The sequence below is a fragment of the Ovis aries genome, chromosome 11 (genome assembly GCF_016772045.2).
Source record: "Ovis aries strain OAR_USU_Benz2616 breed Rambouillet chromosome 11, ARS-UI_Ramb_v3.0, whole genome shotgun sequence".
NCBI lineage: Eukaryota > Metazoa > Chordata > Mammalia > Artiodactyla > Bovidae > Ovis > Ovis aries.
In genome coordinates, this window is record NC_056064.1 from 42,236,407 (window position 1) to 42,256,281 (window position 19,875).

The 19,875-nt window shown below is 52.7% G+C and overlaps 1 protein-coding gene across 2 annotated transcripts; it reads right to left on the bottom strand.

Annotated features, from left to right (window-relative positions):
* Positions 1–2,705: 2,705 nt before the first annotated feature.
* CAVIN1 (caveolae associated protein 1) lies at positions 2,706–16,592 on the bottom strand. 2 transcript variants are annotated; one of them, XM_027974504.2, is made up of 2 exons: positions 15,985–16,592; positions 2,706–5,182 (listed from the first exon to the last, which is right to left on the bottom strand). In XM_027974504.2, the coding sequence occupies exons 1-2, from the start codon at positions 16,453–16,455 to the stop codon at positions 4,484–4,486; spliced, it is 1,170 nt and encodes a 389-aa protein (XP_027830305.1). In that variant the 5' UTR covers positions 16,456–16,592; the 3' UTR covers positions 2,706–4,483. The 2 variants fall into 2 exon arrangements, with proteins under 2 accessions (XP_027830305.1, XP_027830306.1); XM_027974505.3 differs by lacking the exon at positions 2,706–5,182 and adding an exon at positions 8,069–9,801.
* Positions 16,593–19,875: the final 3,283 nt, after the last annotated feature.

Genomic DNA, 19,875 nt, shown 5'->3' on the forward strand with positions numbered 1-19,875 from the left:
TTCTCCTGCCCCTGAAGAAAGTTACCTCTTGGGATAAGGACTTTGGAAGTACTATTTAGAGACCTGATAACTCAATCTGTAGAGGAACTCCCTTAGATCCCAGGTGTGGACAAAAGATTGCCGCCTGCCATTATCAATAAGGGCTTCCCTGGTGGCTCAGTGGTAAAGAGCCCACCTGCAGTGCCTGTGCAGAGATTCTGGTTTGATCCCTGGGTGGTGCTGAGCAGGGAAGCCTGGCATGCTGTAGCCCATGGAGTCGCAGAGTCAGACACGACTGAGCGACTGAACTAAACTGAACTGGGGAAGGTTCCCTAGAGAATCTTCCTGGAAAATTCCATGGACAGAGAAGCCTGGTGGGCTGTAGTCCATGGGGTCGCAAAAGAGGTGGACACAACTCAGCGACTAAATGAAACAACAATTATCAGTAAACAAAAGATGTTGAATCCAAGTGCCATATTACAGCCACCCTGACACTGAGTGCTGAGGGAACTCAGGATAGAAGTTAAGATTGCCCACCATTCTGCAGTAAACTGTTGGATCCTCCCCTCCCACCCCCTATACCCACTGCCCTATACCTGAGGAGACTCACAAGGAGAAAACACAGGACACCAGGCCCAGCTGAGGTGCATATCAGTGGAATGAATGTAGTCAGTGCAGACTTTGCACCTTCCCATCCATAAAAAGGGCTTCCCTGGTAGTTCAGACATAAAGAATCTGCGTGCAACTCCAGAGAGCTGGGTCCGATTCCTGGGTCGGGAAGATCCCCTGGAGAAGGGAAAGACTACCCACTCCAGTATTCTTGCCTGCAGAATTCCGTAACAGAGGAGCCTGGCAGGCTACATACACAGTCCATGGGGTTGCAGAGTAGGATGTGACTGAACGACTAACAATCAACACATAAAGAAGCACTAATTTCATTAACTTGAAATGTTTGGTTTTCTTTAACAATAAACTTCAATGTTCCGGCTACCTGGCCTTTGTTGCAAAACTGCTTAACATCCTGGCTCCTCCCTCTTGCTTCTTCAGAACAGTTTCTCTCTCAGTGTTGTCTGAGATGCTGTGTCCCAGGCTTGAAGCCCTCATAATGTCTGCCAAAGAAAACATAACTCTCAACTTTTAGGTTGTGCTGGTTTTTTTTTTTTTTTTGGTCAACACAGATAATGTTTGATGGGATCCTTCGAGAGACAATACCTCTAGTTTATCGTCTGATTCTAACCCATGGAAATAGTGCTAATGAGGGGTGGGCAAGTTGATGACCAGTTGGTGGAAAAGATGCTTTGTGGGAATGGGACTTTGGAATGTCCATCAAATCCTATTGGTAGGAAGCTATTTCATGAAAGCCTCCTCCTCCCTTTGGCTGCAAGCAAAGAAGAAAAGGAATAATTTCTGACTTAGGCAGAGCTTCTGGAGTTGTGGCCCCACACTGTGATGTAAAGGAGGAATGTCATGCAACAGGGGCCAGCAGAAAAGTGGCTCTTCAGAGAATTAGGGCCACTTCTAACAAAATGGTGTCCAGAATAGAGCTGGGTAGAGAAGTTACAGCAAAGTTATTTGGTTGGTAGTGAAAGTGTGGTGGACCAGTGAGCAGGATGGCTTACAGAGGCAAAGGGGAAAGGACCAGGAAACTTATTGCTTTGAGTGAGAAAAGTAAACAATGGCCTTTTATCCCAGGGCCCTTCCTGGTTTCCCTCAAGCTCATTACTCCACAGCTGGGGTCCTGACATCATTCCCTGCTTCTCACAGCTGTACTGCTGCATCCCTCAGGAAGGAGGATTCTGAGCGTGCTTCTCCTGGCCGAGGGGAAGTTTCCTGGCTCCCAGGCTCTGGATTTTCATCCTCAGTTTCATTTCTTTTGGAGGAATGCAAACCCTTTCTGGGGGGAATTAGAACCCAAGACTGCCGTGCTTGCTGCCGGGGTCAGCAGCAGGGGAGTCCAAAGGAAATGGATGGTTCCTGAGGAAGGACTCAACTTGTTTGGGGTGGTACTACGAGGCCAGGACACAGCCCCCAAAATGACATTGTCATTTTTGACAATGACACCCCTCCCCAGGTGATTCTGATGCTGGCAGAACTCACATGACAATTTGTTTCCTTTGCTCTAGGAAATCCATAACTTGTGAGCAGGTAGGGCTGGCTGCTCAAGGGGGAAGAGAGGGTATACAGACATGTGGGTATACAGAATGAAAGAGGTGCCCATCCTAGGGCTGTAGGGAGAATGAGATATGCTGTGTGGCTATGACTGGCATCTCTAGCACGCACCAGAATCCTTTTTTCTCTGACATTCAGGCCTGACTTTTCCCCTCCCCTAGGCTGCCTCCCATAAGACGGATTTGGCAGCCTGAATTTGCTGGGGGCAGAGCTCAGGCTGAGTAGAGTAACTGGGTGGGTCTAGAGGGCTAAGGCTCTGAAGGCAGAGAAGCGGTCTAGACACTACAGGATTACCGACATGGTGAAACTGGAGCCAGTGTGCTTGACTTAGAATCCCAGCTCCACCACTTACCACCTATGGGACATTAGACAAGTTACTCTGTGTGTATGTCTTTCCATTTCTAAGTGGGATAATAACAACGCCCCAGTCCCACGTCCCATCCAGGCAAATGCTGCACGTTTAAACTAGCAGCATCTCTCTTTCGTTCCCTGGTTCCCTCCTGTTCTCTGGAACTCATCCTATGTAACTGCCTTCAAAGAACACAATCCAACACAGGTCCTTTTAGAAAAGCAGGTTTATTGGTCGGGCTGCTCACCAGGACACAGCAACATGAGAGGCTCCCTAGAGCCCACAGGAAACTCTATCTGCCCACAACTCAGGCCCCTTCAGCCCATCAGCACCAAGGAACCTCGTCCCACAATCCCCATCCTTCCACAATCCCCATCCTCCCTCAGCTGATGTGTCTCCAACCATTTGGAAGAGAGAAGGGAACCAAGGGTGGGGGGGGCGGGGAGCAAAGCTTCGTGTTGTATAAAAGGCGTATCCCCAGACTCCCTCCCTCCAGCCCTTAAAACAATTAGCTGCAATTTTCTAAAATGCAGAGCAGGGAAGATAAGGCAGAGGGCGTGAGGGAAGAAGGAGAGAGCCTTCAGCTCTCCTCTTTGGGCTGTGACTTGGGGGTGAGGGGAGTGTCCTTGCTTCTGACAAGTCTCCTTTATGGGGGAAGAACAGGGAGACTGAAGTGTCCTGAGGAGACCCTGATCAGAAGTCAGGCCTTTGCACTGGAAGCAGCACCCCTCCCACCCCAAAGATTCAGGAGAGGAACCCACAAGGCTACAGAGGTCTTGGGATACTTTATGATACTAGCTCTAGGGAAGGATCTTGAGAAGAAACTGCCAGGAGTGAGTCAAGGCCGGGCTGCCCTACACACAGGAATTCCTTACTCTCCTCTCCTCCCCTCTTGCTCTCAACTTGGTGGCCTGGCCTTTAGCATCTGGTCTCTTTCCCATCAGCCTCCTTCCTAACTATAATACCAGCTTTCTGGACCCTGGTGCTGCCCTCTTCTGGGACCCTAATTTTCTGGGCTATGAGAAATGGGCTGCCCCTGGGGGCACCATAACTAGTAGAGGTAAGGGGTAAGGCTTACCTCTCTCTTCTTGGATGATGGATTTCTCGCATTGCCCTCCCTACTACTGAGAACCCCAATAAGATGGGATCCTTGTCCTGTGTTTCTCCTGCTACTAATGAGCATTCTCTTTTCGCCCATTTCCACCTTCTACTATTTTCTGTTTTCCTTCGGAGCCACAGCCATGTGCTCCTGTGTGAAGATGCATAAACATGAAGTGCCCTCCCTCCCTCCCCCAGCGCCCTGCCTGGCTCCAGCCTTCCTTACTGGGACCCTTTGCAGATACAGCCTGTGCTAGACCCTCATGTAGGGTCATGGCTTACTCTGCCCTCTGACACTGCCCTAGATACTCGCAAAAGCTGCTTTCAAATCCTTCCAGTATGGGGTCTCCCGTGTAGGCAAGGGGCCTCTTCAGGATGCACTCTTCCCTTTCATGGTAATTTTGGCTTTGAGGCCGCCAGAGATCAGAATGAGAAAGAGCTCAGTGAACAGGAATGACAGCAGCCGGGTAAGAGTGTGTGTGTGTAGGGGTTGGGCGGGGGGGGGGGGGGGGGCGGCGGGGAGAAGGCAGCCTGCCTCAAGCCTGGGTCATCACGGAAACGACAGCAACTTCCTCTAGGATTCCCGACTTGGATCCCCAGGACACGAATCATCGCCCTCTGCATTTCCACCCAGCCTACGCCTGCACTGGGGATGTCCACGGTGCAGGCTGCCTCCCCCTCGTCTTAATAACTGTAAGACTTGGAGGGGGTGCTCGTTTTGGGGAGGTGTTCTCAATTTAGAAACGTCTCGGCCCATTTGGGGCAGAGAGAGAGAGAGAGAGAGAGAGAGAGAATGCGAAAGAGAAAGTTCGTAGAGGGAAAGGAATCGGGGCGGGGGCGGGGAGAGGCGAGGCGGCACCGCCTTCCGGGCACAGCCCCGCGCCCGGCTCAGTCGCTGTCGCTCTTGTCCACCAGCACGGCGTCCGACTCCTCCGTGATCTCCAGCAGCGTGTGCACGTCGGGGCTGCTCCCACGCAGCAGGTCTGCCGCCTCGTCGCGCTCCGCGCCGCCCTCCTCCTCGGCGCTCACCTCCACCATCTCCGTGGCCTTCAGCACCTCCACCTGGCCCTCGCGGATCTTCTTGACGTGGAACGTGAAGGGCGGCACCTTGTAGACCGCGGTCTTGGAGCGCGCGTAGACCACGTGGTCGGGCGTGAAGGACTTACGCAGCTTGTCTCGCGAGGTCTTGAGCTTCTCGCGGCGCTCGGCGGGGACCAGGCGCGTGCCCAGCTTGTTCATGCGCTTCTCCAGGGTGTGCCGCGTCTTCTCCAGGTTCTCCTTTGTCTTGAGGCGGGTCCGCTCCAGGTTTTCGCGCGTGCGCACTTTGGTCTTCTCCATCTTCTCCTTGGAGAAGGCCTTCTTGAAGTCGTCCACGCGCCGCAGGCCGCTGCGCTTGATGCGCTCCGCGCGCGACTCCTCGATGACTTCTTCCACCTCCACCGCCTCGTCCGACGACAGCTCGAGCGCCGCCGCGTCCTCCTCTGGCCGCTCGCCCTCGGCCAGCTCGTCGCCCTCCTTCTCGGGCAGCGTCTCCGACTCTTTCAGCGACTTCCCTATGCTCACTTTGGCCGGCAGTTTCACTTCATCCTAAAGGGAGATCAGAGGGAACAGATGAGGGTGGAGGCAGAACGGGAGAGTTGGGCGGAGACTTGGGGGGACACTGGGCGAACCCGGGGCCGGGCATTGGCACCCGTGATCCTGGCAAGTGCGTGGTACCTGTGAAATCGGCCTGGACTCCTGCGCTGGTACCTCCAGCGCCTGGCACCGAGCTGAACACTTCGTGAGCACTCAAATATGTGTTGAATGAGTGAATAGTAAGTATACCTGGAGAAGGACAAGGCAACCCACTCTAGTATTCTAGCCTGGAGAATCACCATGAACAGAGGAGCCCGTCGGGCTACAGTCCCTGGGGTCGCAAAGAGTTGGACACGACTGAGCAACTAAGCACACATACAGAGCGAAGAGGGAACCGAGCTTCGGATCAGAGTCTGGCCTGTTTTCGCACTTCGGTCAAGTATCTCAGCGGCTCTCCAACCCGCTCCTCAAGCCCAGCAACCACCCTTGTTAAACCACTTCTTACCCTTTGCGTCCCAGAGCTCACAGTCGAACTTTGGAAATGGGCAGAGCGCCCTCTGGTGCACAGAGCCCCACACTGCCTGAGCTAGGCCCAAAAAGCTTTGGGCCGTTTGTTTGGGTTGAGGGGTGAGCTCACAGCCGATCTCAGGCGACCCCGAAGTAGGTTAACTTGAAAGAAGGTTTACTTTCAAGGGAGCGTGTTTCCCAGACTCCGTATAGTTTCAGAAGAACCAGTATTAGGGAAGGGGAGTTAATGACTTCCCCACTCTCCCCATACGGTTTGGCTCCACCAATGGTCATTCTCCATCCCTATGTAGAAATTGAGGAAAGAGGAAGAAGCAGTCTGGGAGCTGAGAACATGTTTTCTTCCCAACCTGGAGGTTTCTTCTGGTTCTGACATCCCTGCCTTGGAGTGGAAAGGAGGGATTGTTTTTCTATTCTTGCTTCACCACACAACCCGCCCCCCACCCCGGACAGGAGCTCAAGAGCCAGGAGTAGAATGGCGAGATCCTAGATCTCAGAGCCAGTTCTGGGAAGACCCAGCACTGGCACTGTTTTCCACTCCGGGAAGATTTTCCAAGATCCTGACTCTGGACCTACATTTCAGAATCTCAGGATCACCTCTTACCAGAAGGTAGGGGAGATTGAGCCCAGAAAGGAAAAAAGGACATAACCCAGAATGGGTTTGTTTTTGGCCCAAAAGACAAAACCCAAAAGTCTCTTTGACCCAGATTCACTTCTTTAGATACATTGTACAAAGGAATGATAGGGAATAGGTTTTCTGAAGATCGTTTCACAGAATTGTAAGAAAACCCCGTCTGAGAAAAATGAGGCAACATAAACCGACCCCTCCTATAAACACACACAAACATGTACATATTTGTGTTGGCTGCTTGGTATCTCTGCACCACCTGCTATAGAAATTCCTTCCCCAGCCCCCAGCCTCTTTCCTCTTCCCTCCCATCTACATCCCCACAGAGTTTCCTGGTTTACATTGAAAACTAGGAACACCTCCTCCCAACTTCCTTCCCTCCCTGTCAATATCATTAGCAGGGACAAAGAAGGAATGCTGGCTTCACCTCTTCTCCCAAACTGGGCACCAGCTCTCCTGGGCACCAAGCCATCTCTGGCTCTCATTACTCAACTACACCTCCCAGCAGGCAAGGTGACCTGGGCTCAGGGCATGCTGGGACTTGTAGTCTCTACCTGCCACAGCTGGCTGGGTACTGTCATGGGCATTCTGCAGCATTCTATCCATCCCTCTGCTTCTTATCACTCGCAGAGGCATTGAAGGGGTATTTTCCTCACTCTGAGTGTGGGAGGCGCCCAGCCAGTCTTAGCAGTCCCTCTGATTCCCAGTTGTACACTTTGGGTCTCCTTTTGCAATCACTTCTCCAACTGCTACCAGAGTCCTCTCTCTTACACAACATTTTAGGACCATCATCTAAACTCCCTGTTACTTCTTCATTCATCTCCACCCAGAATTTACTGGCAGCCCTAGCATCAAAAAATGTCAGCTCTGATTTCTCCTTCACAGCCTCCTAGTCTAAAAATCTACCCACACCACCACAGTTAGGAGGAGAACGCCTCCTTTCACTGAAGCTCAGGCAATGTGGATGAATTAAGGGAAGGATTAAGTGTTATGGGTGGGGAAGAGCCAGGAAACAGTCCCTGCTGCTGGAAAACAGATCCACATTGTCTCTGTGCCCCACCCCGGCATCCCTGATTCTCCCCTCTGCTCTGTCCAACCCCTAAAGCCTGAGCAGGCTGGTTTTCCTGGCCCCTGGCTTCTTAGATAAAGCTTGAATTGTGAACAAGGCTGGAGAGAGAGTTCCAGACTTCTTATAGCCAATCCCATCTTCCTAGTGCCTGATGAGAGGTCTCAAATACAACATCAGGAAGCAGTCCCAGTGAGGGGAGGATTTGGAGTTGTCTCTGCCAGACTAGAATGGTGTGTATATGTATATATATTGCCCTTCATTGTGAGGCTTCCTCTAGAGCGATAGCTTATACCAGAGGAACTGATTTCTTGGTGGAAGGTCAGGGGATAGGGGAAGAAACCATCTGACCTAAGTCCGAGATAATATCCAGTGAATTGGCCCTGGAGAGGGTATACCACTATGACTTTAGCTTTTTCCCTCCATTAATGGATTTTGTCTTTTCTCCCTGTTTCCAAGCCAGGTTTCCCCTATGACTCACAGCTTTGGAGTGCTGTCTTGGGCCCACCCTTTTGGCCTGTTGCTACAACAACCAGCAACAGAATCCCAAAGCACCTCCCCCAACCCTGGGCACAGAGGCCGGGCACCCCTGTCCCACCCCTATTTCCCTGGCAGAGTGGCAAGAAGGGAGAGCTCTGCTTGTTCTGTTTCTATATTTTTATTAAACAAAACCACAGGCTTGGTTTCCAGAGTTAGCTTTAATGACCAGATCTGAACAAAAGCATGCACAGCTTCCATTGTCTCCCCCACCCTGATCCCCCACCAAGCACACACAGCTCCCCAACCCAGGAAAGCACCAGTCTGGGATGAATTTAGAGGAGCCATAAGACAGCTCCCAGCTCCTTCCTCTCCTCTCCCCAACCTCACTATATAAACTTAGGCTCCTCTGCCTTAGGAAGATTTTTACGTGATTTACTCAAGCACCTACTTCGTGCCTGGTCCTTGGCCAGGCACTTCACATTTGTCAGGGAGAAGGGACATGTATGATATGGCTCTGGGTAGGGCCTTTCTTGACTTAGAGCTAGCCAGTTCTGTTCCCAACCACTGCCTGGAATGACCAGAGAAGATACTGGAGAGGTCATTCAGAGACCTGGGGTCTGCTCAGAGAGTGTGTCAAAGGAGGGTGCAGACTAGGGGGGAGGTGAGAGATAGGGAAGTCTTAAAAACTCGGGACCTCTACTTTAGGTGGTCAGGACAAGGGGATGAGAAACACTGAAGGCAGAAGGGACCTTCTTTTCTGCTCTAGCATGACACTATAGCATGTGGGAGGATGTTTCCCCAAAGTGGGTGGAAATTGGTTCTTGGGTAGGGTGTTGGGGGAGTCCGGGTATATATAGTATATCTATAGTGTTAAAATTTCATGGGGAAGAGGACAATTAGGAAGAAAATGTCTAAATGTCTAATTCTCCTTAGGAGAATGATCATGTGAAAAAAAAAAAATGGAGAAACACTGTGCCATAGGTAGGCCAGATCCAGCAAAAGTGTACCCCCTCCTGGCCTCTCTGAGTTGGCAGCTTTTGGGTGCCCTGCCAAAGGCAGGATCTGGCAAACAGAAGGGATCTCTTTGCAAAACATTTTCTGAAAAAAAAAAAAAAAAAAGAAACTGGAAAAAATAAGTGTAGTTTTCCCCAGCTGCAGGGAGGGGCATGGAAAGGACACAGAACAGACCCCTGGTCTGGGCCTCATGAGTGCCCTCTGTAAAACTGGCCCTCGAGCCAAACTGGCCTGTCCCTGAGGAGGAGGTGGAAGGGGCAGGGGAAGGTCAATCAGAAGCCTGGGCAGGGTTCAGGAGGGAGGGGACACAAGTATACCTATGGCCGATTCGTGCTGAGGTATGGCAAAAACATCACAATATTGTAAAGTAATTGTCCTCCAATTAAATAAGAAAAAAACAGAAGCATGGAAGTTGCAGGCAATCTCATGCAGGCAGCAGTGGGTGCAAATCAGGTATGGTGTCTGGAGCATCTACTATTAAGATGGAAGCCAAGAAGTAGAGGAGCGCCCTTTCCCATGACCTCCCACCCGATTGCCTGAACATTCCATAATGCAAGTGTTTGCACAGTACCCGTCACCCACTCACAAGGGGCAGTGGCTTAGAAGAGACTGGCTACTCCAGACTGGCCACTGCTAAGCAGTGAGCTGGTGGTGGACTGGATTCATGACATGCCATGCCCACGGCCCCACGTGAGCCAGGAGACCCTAAGCACCCCCACCAGCTGTCGGCTCCTCAGGGGTGGGCAGAGGCCCAGTGGGCTCTGGGTAATAGGGCAGGGTCCTAGGCGTCTGGTCAAAGGGTGGGAGGTCAGGCACTGTCTCAGGCTTCAGGTCAAAAGGCTCAGTCTCAGGCAGAAGATCAAAAGGCACGATCTTGGGTGTGGCCCGGTCTGAGGGTGCATTCAGCTTCTTCTTGGGCTAAGATGAGGAAAAGGGGTTTAAGTGGGGCTTGGGGTGGGTGCAGATGGGTGTGGGAGGAGAAGGCCTTGGTTGGCATGCAGAACTGGGGCTGGTGAGTAGAGGGGAGGGGAGCACACAAATATTAGGATGGAAAGACACCACACTTTCAAGGCTTCATCAAGAGGGCCCTGGAGTGGAAACAGGGGGACAAACCCAGGCCCGTGAATTATAAGCACAATTTAATCAGAACCCCATCCCATCATCCCTCTAGAATCTTCCCCAGTCCCATCCTTGGTCTCCTGCCTTCTACGCCGACCCAGCTATGGTCCTGGAATGATGCTATGAGGGGTTGGAGTGGTGGGGCGGGGAAGGAGTTTTCTAAGAGGCCACTTGTTAGACTCCATCTGAGGAGTCTCCAAGGAGGAAAAGAGAAGGCAAACAACTTCACTGTCTTGAGTCAGAGGCAGCTGATTCCAGTTATTCCCCCGGGCAGGGTGGGCACGGGTGCCGCCCCGGATAAGGAGGGCGAGGCACGGACGAGGGACGTCCTGGCTATTTCCCTTTGGCCTAATCCCCACCTCCTGCCTCCCTTCCTCCTATCTGCCCCCCCTACCCCGACTCATGGGCTATCAGACACCCAGGAACACAGAGAAATCAGGATCAAAAACCAAGCTAATTTGGGGCATTCCCTAGTGGTCCAGTAGTTAGGGCTTCTCGCTTCCACTGAAGGGGGCACAGGTTCAATCCCTGATTGGGGAATGAAGATCCTGCATGCCATGTGGTAGGGCCAAAAGGAAAAAAAAAAAAAAAAGCTGTTTTAATGACCCATGAGCCTAGGTCCTGAGGCACCCAGCAGCAGCTCCCAACTCTCCTTCCTGAGGGGCTGAGCTGCCGCTCTTGCTCTGGAGTCATGAGAAGTCAGGGGAGAGGACATTTGTGGGCACTGCCAGACTCCAGCGACAACAGTGTTAAGGTGTGCAGCCACAAAACTCAACACAGCAAGTGCCCACCTTCCGTGTAGGATACAGGGAGGAGAGGGGAGTGGCCGGGAGGCTGAGGAGAAAGGAGCTGATGTGGTCCCTGCTGGCTAGAGAGCTCCACTCCAAACACCCTGCACCGCTGCCCTCTACGGCCATTGGGCCAGGTGACCACACATTGCTTCAGCTTCAGCACTATGAGGCTGAGCAGCTATGGCCACCCACCTTAGCCACTCAGCTAACACTGCACACACACCCTCACACACCCTCAACACACACACCCTCACACACAAGCACTCACACACACACCCTTACACACCTCCACACATACCCCCCCACACATACCCTCACACACACACACACCCTCACACACCCTCAACACACACACCCTCACACACAAGCACTCTCACACACACACCCTTACACACCTCCACACATACCCCACACACACACACCCTCACACCACACACATTCCCTCACACACACCCTCACACACAAGCACTCTCACACACACACCCTTACACACACACCTCCACACATACCCTCACACACACACCCTCACACACACACCTTCATGCATACGCATCCTCACAAACACATGTGCCCTCATACACACACACACACACACACACACACACACACAAATTTGTCCCAGTGCCAGAACTGTGCAGCTATCTCCCTCAGAGAATGAAGAAGCCAGGACCCCGATTTCTGCTGCATAGCCCAAGAAAAGAAGGAGGAAGCAAGGAGCAGAGAGTATAGCAGAAGAAGGGGGTACACCCGGGCCCTTGCCTCAGCTTTGACCCCCAAGTGCTTGAGTGGCAATAGGCAAGTGACTTCCCCTCTTGGGACCTCAGCTTCCTCCACTACAAAATGAAACAGCTGAAGTTGACTATCTCCAAAGCATCCTCCAGCTCAAAAAGTCTATAGTGACAGAATGAACTATTCACAATGGTAGTTCAAAATAATGGAACAAACCACCACTCATCTTTGTGGTTGGTTGCCTAGCAACAATATTCCCTCTCCCTATCAATTGCCCACCTCCTCCTTTTCTGATTTTGACCTTTACAATAGTCAGACTTCACTTTTAAAAAATCAGAGGGAAGAGTATGATTTTCTTTGGTCTTAGGAATACCTCTAAGAATATGCTCCCTGTATTCCAGCGGTAGATTTTTGGATTCTCTGGTGGTTCAGACAGTAAAGAATCTGCCCACGATGAGGGAGACTCGGATTCGATCCCTGGGTCAGGAAGATCCCCTGGAGAAGGGAATGGCAACCAACTCCAATATTCTTGCCTGGAGAATTCAGTGGACAGAGGAGCCTGGTGGGCTACAGTCCATGGGGTTGCAAAGAGTCAGACACAACTGAGCAACTAACACTCGTATCCAGTGACCAGAAAAACAACCCAAACTTAGCTTTTTGGAGGAAGCGTATGGTAAACACTCTCCACTAGGCCACCAAGGGGTGAGAGGGACCAGAGCCCCAAGTTGGGATGATTTTTTTTTGAGAAAAGTGTGGGCTTCTTCTGGAACCAGGTAGCCCCGATTTGCTTTGAGTCCAGGGAGGAGCTATAGTCTGGGTTAGGATTTGAGGAGGAGAAGCCAGCAGGCCCTCACGCCAGCCCTGGTGTCCACCCCTTTAATGCCCATGCACCACCTAAGCCCTTAAATGCGTCCTGCCCTCAAGCCCTTAGAGCAGGTCTGATGGGTCCAAATGTAGGTCACTAACTGCTTCATCAAAACTACTTCAGAACACATTTATTTCCATTTTAGCCTCCCTTTCTGGATTCTAAAAGAACTCCAATAACATCCAAACTAGGATTGGGTATTAGGATTAGGAGAATTGGCTCCTTAATGAGCACTGTTGCTGCTGCTGTTTGGTCACTGAGCTGTGTCCAACTGTTTTCAACCCTATGGTCTATTGCCCACTAGGTTCCCCTGTCCATGCAAATTTCCAGGCAAGAGTACTAGCTATCTAGTGAAGTCACTCAGTCATGTCCGAATGTTTGCTACCCCATGAACTGTAGCCTGCCAGGCTCCTCCGTCCATGGGATTTCCCAAGCAAGAATACTGGAGTGGGTTGACATTTCTTTCCTGACCCAGGGATCAAACTTGGAGTCTCCTGCTTGGCAGGTGGATTGTTTACTGCTGAGCCATCTGGGAAGCCCTCCTTACTGAGCACAGCCGCTCCTGTTTGCAAGGGGCTGTAGTTGGCCTGGTCTTCCTAGCAGTTCGTGGTCCACTGACCCCTCAGTTACTAGTAGGATTCACTTCTCTCTCTCACTGGCTGTTGTTGCCTAGTGAGATGTTGCCTGATAGGATGGGACGCCAAAGTGCTGTTTTTGTTTGGGAGACAAGGAGGGAAATGCCAAAGAAGGACAATAGTGACTCAGAAGTGAGTTCAAGGTGAGGACTCTGATATCCTGTGATGGGAGGGGATGAATTTCATGTGTGTGTGTGTGTGTGTGTGTGTGTGTGTGTGTGTGTGTGTGAAGGGGAGGGTTGTCAAATACAAACTTAACCTGTGAAATCATTATGCCTAGCAGTTCCCTGAATTTGGGTGGGACCACACAAGGGATTCCCTCTGTTATCCCCCAGGAAAAAGGTGCGGTAAACCAAATGGCCTGACCCCACAGCTGGGGCCTTCCCACCCCTTTCCCACCCCTTCACATCTCCCTTTTGCCACATCATCACCTCCCGCCTCTGCAGTGGGGAACACCACATCCCCTCCCCAGCTGGAAAACTCACATCATCCCAGGGCAGCCTTTCCCCAGATCTCTCTGCCTGGCCACCCAAACATCCTACCCCCTTAGCCCAACTTTATCATAAATGTTGCTGCCCCCAACCTTCCCTATTAGGTCTGCCAAGGCATGAGGCTATTTTTACCTCATTCTCTTCCCAGGCCTGCAGGCCTCAGGGAGGAGCAGCCTCTGCTTTCCTCCAACAGCTGAGTACCCCACCCCCTCACCCCCACCTGGAACATCTGCTCTGTAACTCAGGGAAGTTCTGCGGCCTTGGGCCCCACCCATGTTGCTGGAATTTTTTTTCCCAGAGCTTCACTGTGGGTTGGGACCACTTTAGGTATTAGTTATTTCCCTTGTGGTTTGGGGGCTCAGGGTCTCCAGCTTGAGTCATTCCTTCTACCTCAACCCTCTGTCCCCCACTGGCCTTGATGCAATCAAAGCCACCCTGCGATTAAGACCCCCTCCCCACCGTGGATACACAATATACAGATACACAATCTGTGCCACCTGGCTAGAGACAGTAACAGACACACCGTTGGCCTCTGCACAGAAGTCTCTCAGAATCTCCATCTTTGACATAAGGAGGTTTACCTCCAGGCTGAGAACTTTCCCAGGTCCTGCGGTCTGGGACATTTTGAGTGAGAAGGGTCAACCATACAAGCCCTTCGTGGCTCCCCTCTCCCACACTAGGTTCTGGAGAGAAGATAGAGGGGGTCCGCTGTCCCAGAGCCCTGCCCTCTTCTCCTTCGTGAGATGAACCCCAGTGCTAGGCAGTTCTCTTAAAAAAATCTCACCACCCTGCTGCTGCTAAGTTGCTTCAGTCGTGTCCGACTCTGTGCGATCCCATAGACGGCAGCCCACCAGGCTCCCCGGTCCCTGGGATTCTCCAAGTCAGACCCACCCCATTCTGCTTCCTCAGAGCAGTTAAATTAAGCAGAAACAATTCTGGGCAAATGTTTTCTATCAGTTAGTGCTATATTGGTGGGGGGGGGGGCGGTGTTGTAAACTGTTTAAAGGTTGAGTACCTCTTGGGAGGAGTTCCTGGGGGGAAGAGAAAGCGGAGAGCAACCTTGCAGCCTCTGTCCCACCACCTTATTCTCATACGAGTGCCAGCTCACTTATATCTACTGCCCCAGAACTTGCTTGTTTCAATCTGCGTTTCTCTTAGCTCCACCACATTGACCAAACCAAAGACCTCGCGGCATCCCTGATGGTCACTCAGAACACAGCTAAGGAGGGCCTCTGAGCTGTCAGTGAAACCACATCTCCTGGACAGAGGCCCTCTCCCTGGGGGGATGTGGGAAACCGGGCCTTCTTTTTTTCCCATTCCCTTCGGTGCGGGGAGGGGAGCGAGGGGACATAGACTAACCCCTCGGCCCCCACGATCGCACCTCCTTGGGGTGGGAACATCAACCAGGCCCGAGGGAAGCAGAAATACGAGGCTGGGCACGTTCCCACCCCACCCAAGATCACCGAGCCCTCGGCTCAGACCCGCCCCTAATGGAATTTGGGCGACAGAGTGGAGAAGAGCAGCGATCCTGAGATGCCCTGGTTTACTTGGGGTTAGGATACAAAAACTCCCATTTTTTTCCAGGCGGGAAGAACGGGGAGAGGTGCAAAGGAAGCAACAAGCTTACTGGGCGGAGCCTGGGGCGCGCCAGCCTCCGGCCGCTTGTCCTCCGGCTCCTCGGCCGCCCCCGCAGGCATGCGGGGTGATTCACCGCGCCCCGACCGCGGGGCCGAGGTGGGGGGTGCTGTCCCCTCCCCTCCACCAGCCCCTTCAGGACTCCTCACGCCGCGGGCCACCACCCTCGCGCGGCTGCTTCCAACAGGCGGAGGAGTAGGGGCGCGCCGCGGGTTAGGGTGTCCCTAAAGGCCGAAAGTGCCGGGAGGCGGGAGAGGATCGCGGCGAGGGGCGGCGTGGGCGGCCGAGGCCGATGCGGGGTCTGTGGGGGCGTGCTGGCAGCCGCGTCCCTCGCCTGGCGCAGCCCCCGCGGTGCGTGCCTGAGCCCTGAATCACCCGCTATATCGGGCGGGCAGCGCCGGAGGCCCCAAACCCGGGCCGCGCCGCCCGTGTCCGCTTACAGCGGGCCCCAGTGGTCGCCAGGCACCCCGGCTCTCCCCAAAACTCCCTCCAAGTAGGAAGACTTTTGACAAGCCAGGTCGGGAGCGATCTGCGGGGCGCAGTGTCCCTGAGTCCAGCCCCCTAACTCGGTTCCGCTACGCGTTGGACACCGGAGGTAGCGGCTGGGTGAGGAGCCGCGGTGTGCACTGCGCGCCCCTCTGAGCGCTCCAGGAGCCCGCCGCCCGCCCACCCACGCCACCCCACCCCACTCCACCCCAGCAGCGCTCGTAGAAAGAGGGTGGATCCCCCGCGCCGGGTCAGGCTGCCGCAAGAGCCGCGCCGCGGGCAGATCTCCGTACCCGGATCCCCGGGCGGGGGACGCCGGGCCTCTGGGCGCGGTCCGCCCGCCAGCTCACCTGATAGATCATGACTTTAAAGTTGCGGCGCCTCAGCAGCTCGGCCTCGTTGACCTCCAGCTTCTTGATCTGGCCGGCCTGGCGCTCCAGGCTGCCGCGCACGGTCTTCACGTTGACGCTGACCTTGCGCACCTTCTCCAGCAACTTGCTCACCGTGTTGCTCGTGGTGGCGTGCGCCTTGCCCAGCTTGCTCAGCTCGCCTTGGATGCTCTGCACGGCGCCCTCCATCTCCGCCTGCCGCTCCTCCAGCTGAGCTTGGGTCAGTTGGATCTGGTCGACGGCGCCGATGATTTTGTCCAGAAGGCTCAGTACCAGCACGCCGTTCACCTGGTCTGATTTGATCAGCTCCTCAGAGCCGGCCCCCGACGGCTCCTCGGCCGCCGGAGCCCCCATGGTGGAGGACCCCTGGTCCCCGGTGTCGGGGTACCCGGAAAGCGGCTGCTCGATGATGTGGAGCTGGGTGTCCTCCATGGCTGCCCGGAGCCGTGCGGGGCCGGCCGGGTGGAGCTGAAGCGGGAGCGGGAGACCCGGAGAAGAGGAAGAGCGAGAGAGAGCGCGGAGGAAACTCGAGCCACGTCCGTGCGCACCGGGATGGTGGCCAGAACTGTGGGGCGGGGGATCGGTGAGTTCCCCGAATCCCAGGCCAAACCCCGGAGGCTCGTCGCCCATTGGCTGGCCCGAACCCAGAAAGGGAGGGACCGGGGCAGAAGGGGAGACCGATGCTGGAGAAGGAGGGGCAGCCCAGGGGGACCCAAGAGCCGAGCGCCCCACCCTTCCTAGCATGGTTGGAATAGTTGGAACGGGAGACCAGGGCCTCCGCTGGCAGTGGAGGCGGCGGGAGCGGGCCTGGGGCGGAGGAATGTGCGCTTGGGAAGGGAAACAGGTCCTGGAGTGTTGCTCTGCTTTTCCCTCCCGCTTGTTTTCTCTCACCCGCAAACCCGCCTCCGCCTTTTAAGTTACAGAGCAGGTCGTCAGGTGGGACAGGATATCCTGAAATTACGAGCAAACTATTGTGTTTGCCGGTGTCCCGTTTTAGAGAGGGAAAGGATCTATGGCTTCCACAGCCTCGTCTAAGGGACCTCTGACTACCCACCCCATCAAGTTACCCAGCACTGTTCGAGAAAGCTTGAGGGGTCGTTTGCGAAGGAAGGGAAGAACTTACACGTTAGAGCCACCGTGGTGCTGAGGAGCCTCCAAGCTCCTCTAGGTCCCTCTTAGAATTATCCTAACAGAGGAGGATAAAGATGGACAATAAAATAGAAACTAGAGCTTTTTACTCATCTCTTTCTAAAATCCACCTTTCTCTGTGTTTCTGCTTGCCCCAGAGGCCTGGCTGACACTGAGCCCAGAGAGCAGGACAGGGAGTTCACCCATCTCTCTGGAGCCCAGAGACTATGGCGCTTTGCAGAAATATCAGACCCCACCTCCTCATTTGACAAACGGGAAACAGAGGGTCTGGAGAGGGCAAATGACTTGCCAGGAGGTTTGCCAGCAACTTCACCTTAGCTTGGAGCTCAAACCAGGTGTCAGGACCCCCCTCTGGCACTTTCCATCTTAGCAGGCTGTATCTTTCACCAGCACAGGGAGGGGCAGATGCTGCCACCCATTTGTGCCACCTGCCTGTCAACCTACAAATATATTTCCCACTATGATGGGTACGAAGGAGCAGGCAGTTCTGAGCAGGATCAAGAAGTCCAGGAGACAATGCCCATTCTCCCCAGTTTTACTCTCTAGCACAGCACTGGAGCAGTACCAGCCCCCTTTCCCCCAGAAAAGCTGCAAACCTTTTCCCTGGTTAGGAAACCAACCTTGGGTTTCCCCAGCTGGATCAATGATGATCTTGGCAAAAGGTCACTTCTCATCTGGCATGCATTATCTTTAGGAAGCATGAAAAATTGCCATGCCCTATTAATCCAGTCAGAGAAGCCACCAACCTAGAAAGAAGCTGAGGAACCCACTGTCTGGGATAGCCTGGAATCATCTGGAATAGTCCCAACAGCTATTGAATAGAATATTTCCCCTGACACTTCAGTTGCTGTTTCCACAGAAACAAGTGGCTTTTTTGTCTGAAATTCAAATAGAATGAACTGGTATATAAAACCACATGTATTTATATACTAGAACACAGATTACCTATTGATTTTAGAATTTGATAAAAAAAAAATGTGTTATAACACTTTAAGTTCCTTCCACTGAGAATTGACAAGACTTCTGGAGAGAAAGAAGAGTGACAGTAAGGAGACTAACTGGACCTTCATAAGGTTCTTATTTTTAAAATATTGATTAGCTTTCATAGGTGCCACATAAGATACAAATTGCAAATAGCACACAAAGAAATATAGTGAAAAGAAGTTTTCTTTCTATTCTTATCTGAAGCAAACTTAATTTCTGGTTCAGGGGACAACAATTATTATTTTCTTGTGGAATCTTCTCTAGGAAGTCTTTGCACACCATATATGTATATCAGCACTTTGCTTTTTTGTCAGTTACTAATATATATCTTGCAGATTGTTCAGATCAGTACAAGAGAGGCCTTGTTTTCCAATGTGCATGGGTGTGGTTAGTCGGTAAGTTGTGTCCAATTCCTTGTGACCCCATGGATTGTAGCCCACCAGGCTCCCCTGTCCATGGGATTTTCCAGGCCAGAATACTGGAGTGGGTTGCCATTTCCTTCTCCAGGGGATCTTCCTGACCCAGGGATCAAACTCATTGGCAGGTGGATTCTTTACCACTGAGTCGCCGGGGAAGGGTGTACTATACTTATTTAACCAGTTGTCTATCAATGGAGATATACAGATTACATTGGGGGATCCTGAAGAGAAGTTTTTGGGGATGATTTGTTTTTGTGGTTGCATGCATAAAAAGAATCAAGTCCATGCCATTCTGACTCTCCCATCAGGAAGGGATTTCTGGTCTTCAAAAAAGAATGTCCATATTTTTTTATGAGTCAAATTATATCCCAGGGATAGTCTAGTGAATATGTCTCTGACTCATCTGATGGCTCTGAGAATTTCGCAGAAAGAGCCCTCCTGCTGCTCGCCTGGATTTGCATCAGACAGGATGCTCTCCGGTTCCTCTTGTTACTAAATGTCAGCTAAATCCAACAGGGGGCGTGCTGAGCCTGGGTGCCCCAGCTCTATTAATACCGGCACTCAGAATGGGAGCCAAACAATCCTTCCCAGAGGAACTTCACTCCGTTTCAGTGAAAATAAGCAGTTTCTCTTCATTTGGAATCGTGTCCGGCCTGCCACAGCTTGCATTCAGGGTTGATGCTTTGCATTTTCCATTGCTCACTCTATTTGCTGAAAGGCACACTGTTCCATTGTGTGCTTTCAGCTGGTGAGGCAGTCTGGAAAAGGGATAGAGAGGTGGAAACAAACAACCCTTTGGCCCAGAAAAAGAACACCAGGATGCAACCCTGTCAGCAGCTGGAATCTCACAGCTCTCTCTCGTGTTGCTCTATCCATCCATCTGTTCAGCAAAGTGTGACTACTTGCCAGGAGCCAGCTACCGGGCTGGGAACTTCAAAAAAGCCCAGTCCCTCCTGTTCAGAAGCTCATAGCGTAGCAGGGGTGACAGATGCATAAATAGTTTCTGATACAAAGTGGAAGGTGCTCCAGCAGCTCAGGGAAGGTTGTCCCCACTTCCTGGGAGAGTAGAGAAGGGTTTACAGGGTACAGCCTCCCGTCCCTTTCCACCCCCTCCCTTTCTGCAGGGACATGAGGTGGGGGCTGGGGGAGTAGCCAGGCATTCTTTTATCAAGGTTCTGCCTTAAATCTTACCAGCTTACACTGAGGGAGCACCAACGAGGTGTGAGGGGTGCAACCTGCAGTGTGGTCCCTTCCGTTTTGGATACGTGCTGGAGAATCCTAGGGAGACAATGTGCTTCGT

What these genes read in the sequence shown, in the direction of transcription:
- CAVIN1 (XM_027974504.2), bottom strand. Translation starts at nt 16,455, where the DNA reads ATGGAGGACACCCAGCTCCACATCATCGAGCAGCCGCTTTCCGGGTAC. An exon ending in TTAAAGTCATGATCTATCAG is followed by an intron (nt 5,183 to 15,984) that starts GTGAGCTGGCGG and finishes ATCTCCCTTTAG; the next exon opens with GATGAAGTGAAACTGCCGGC.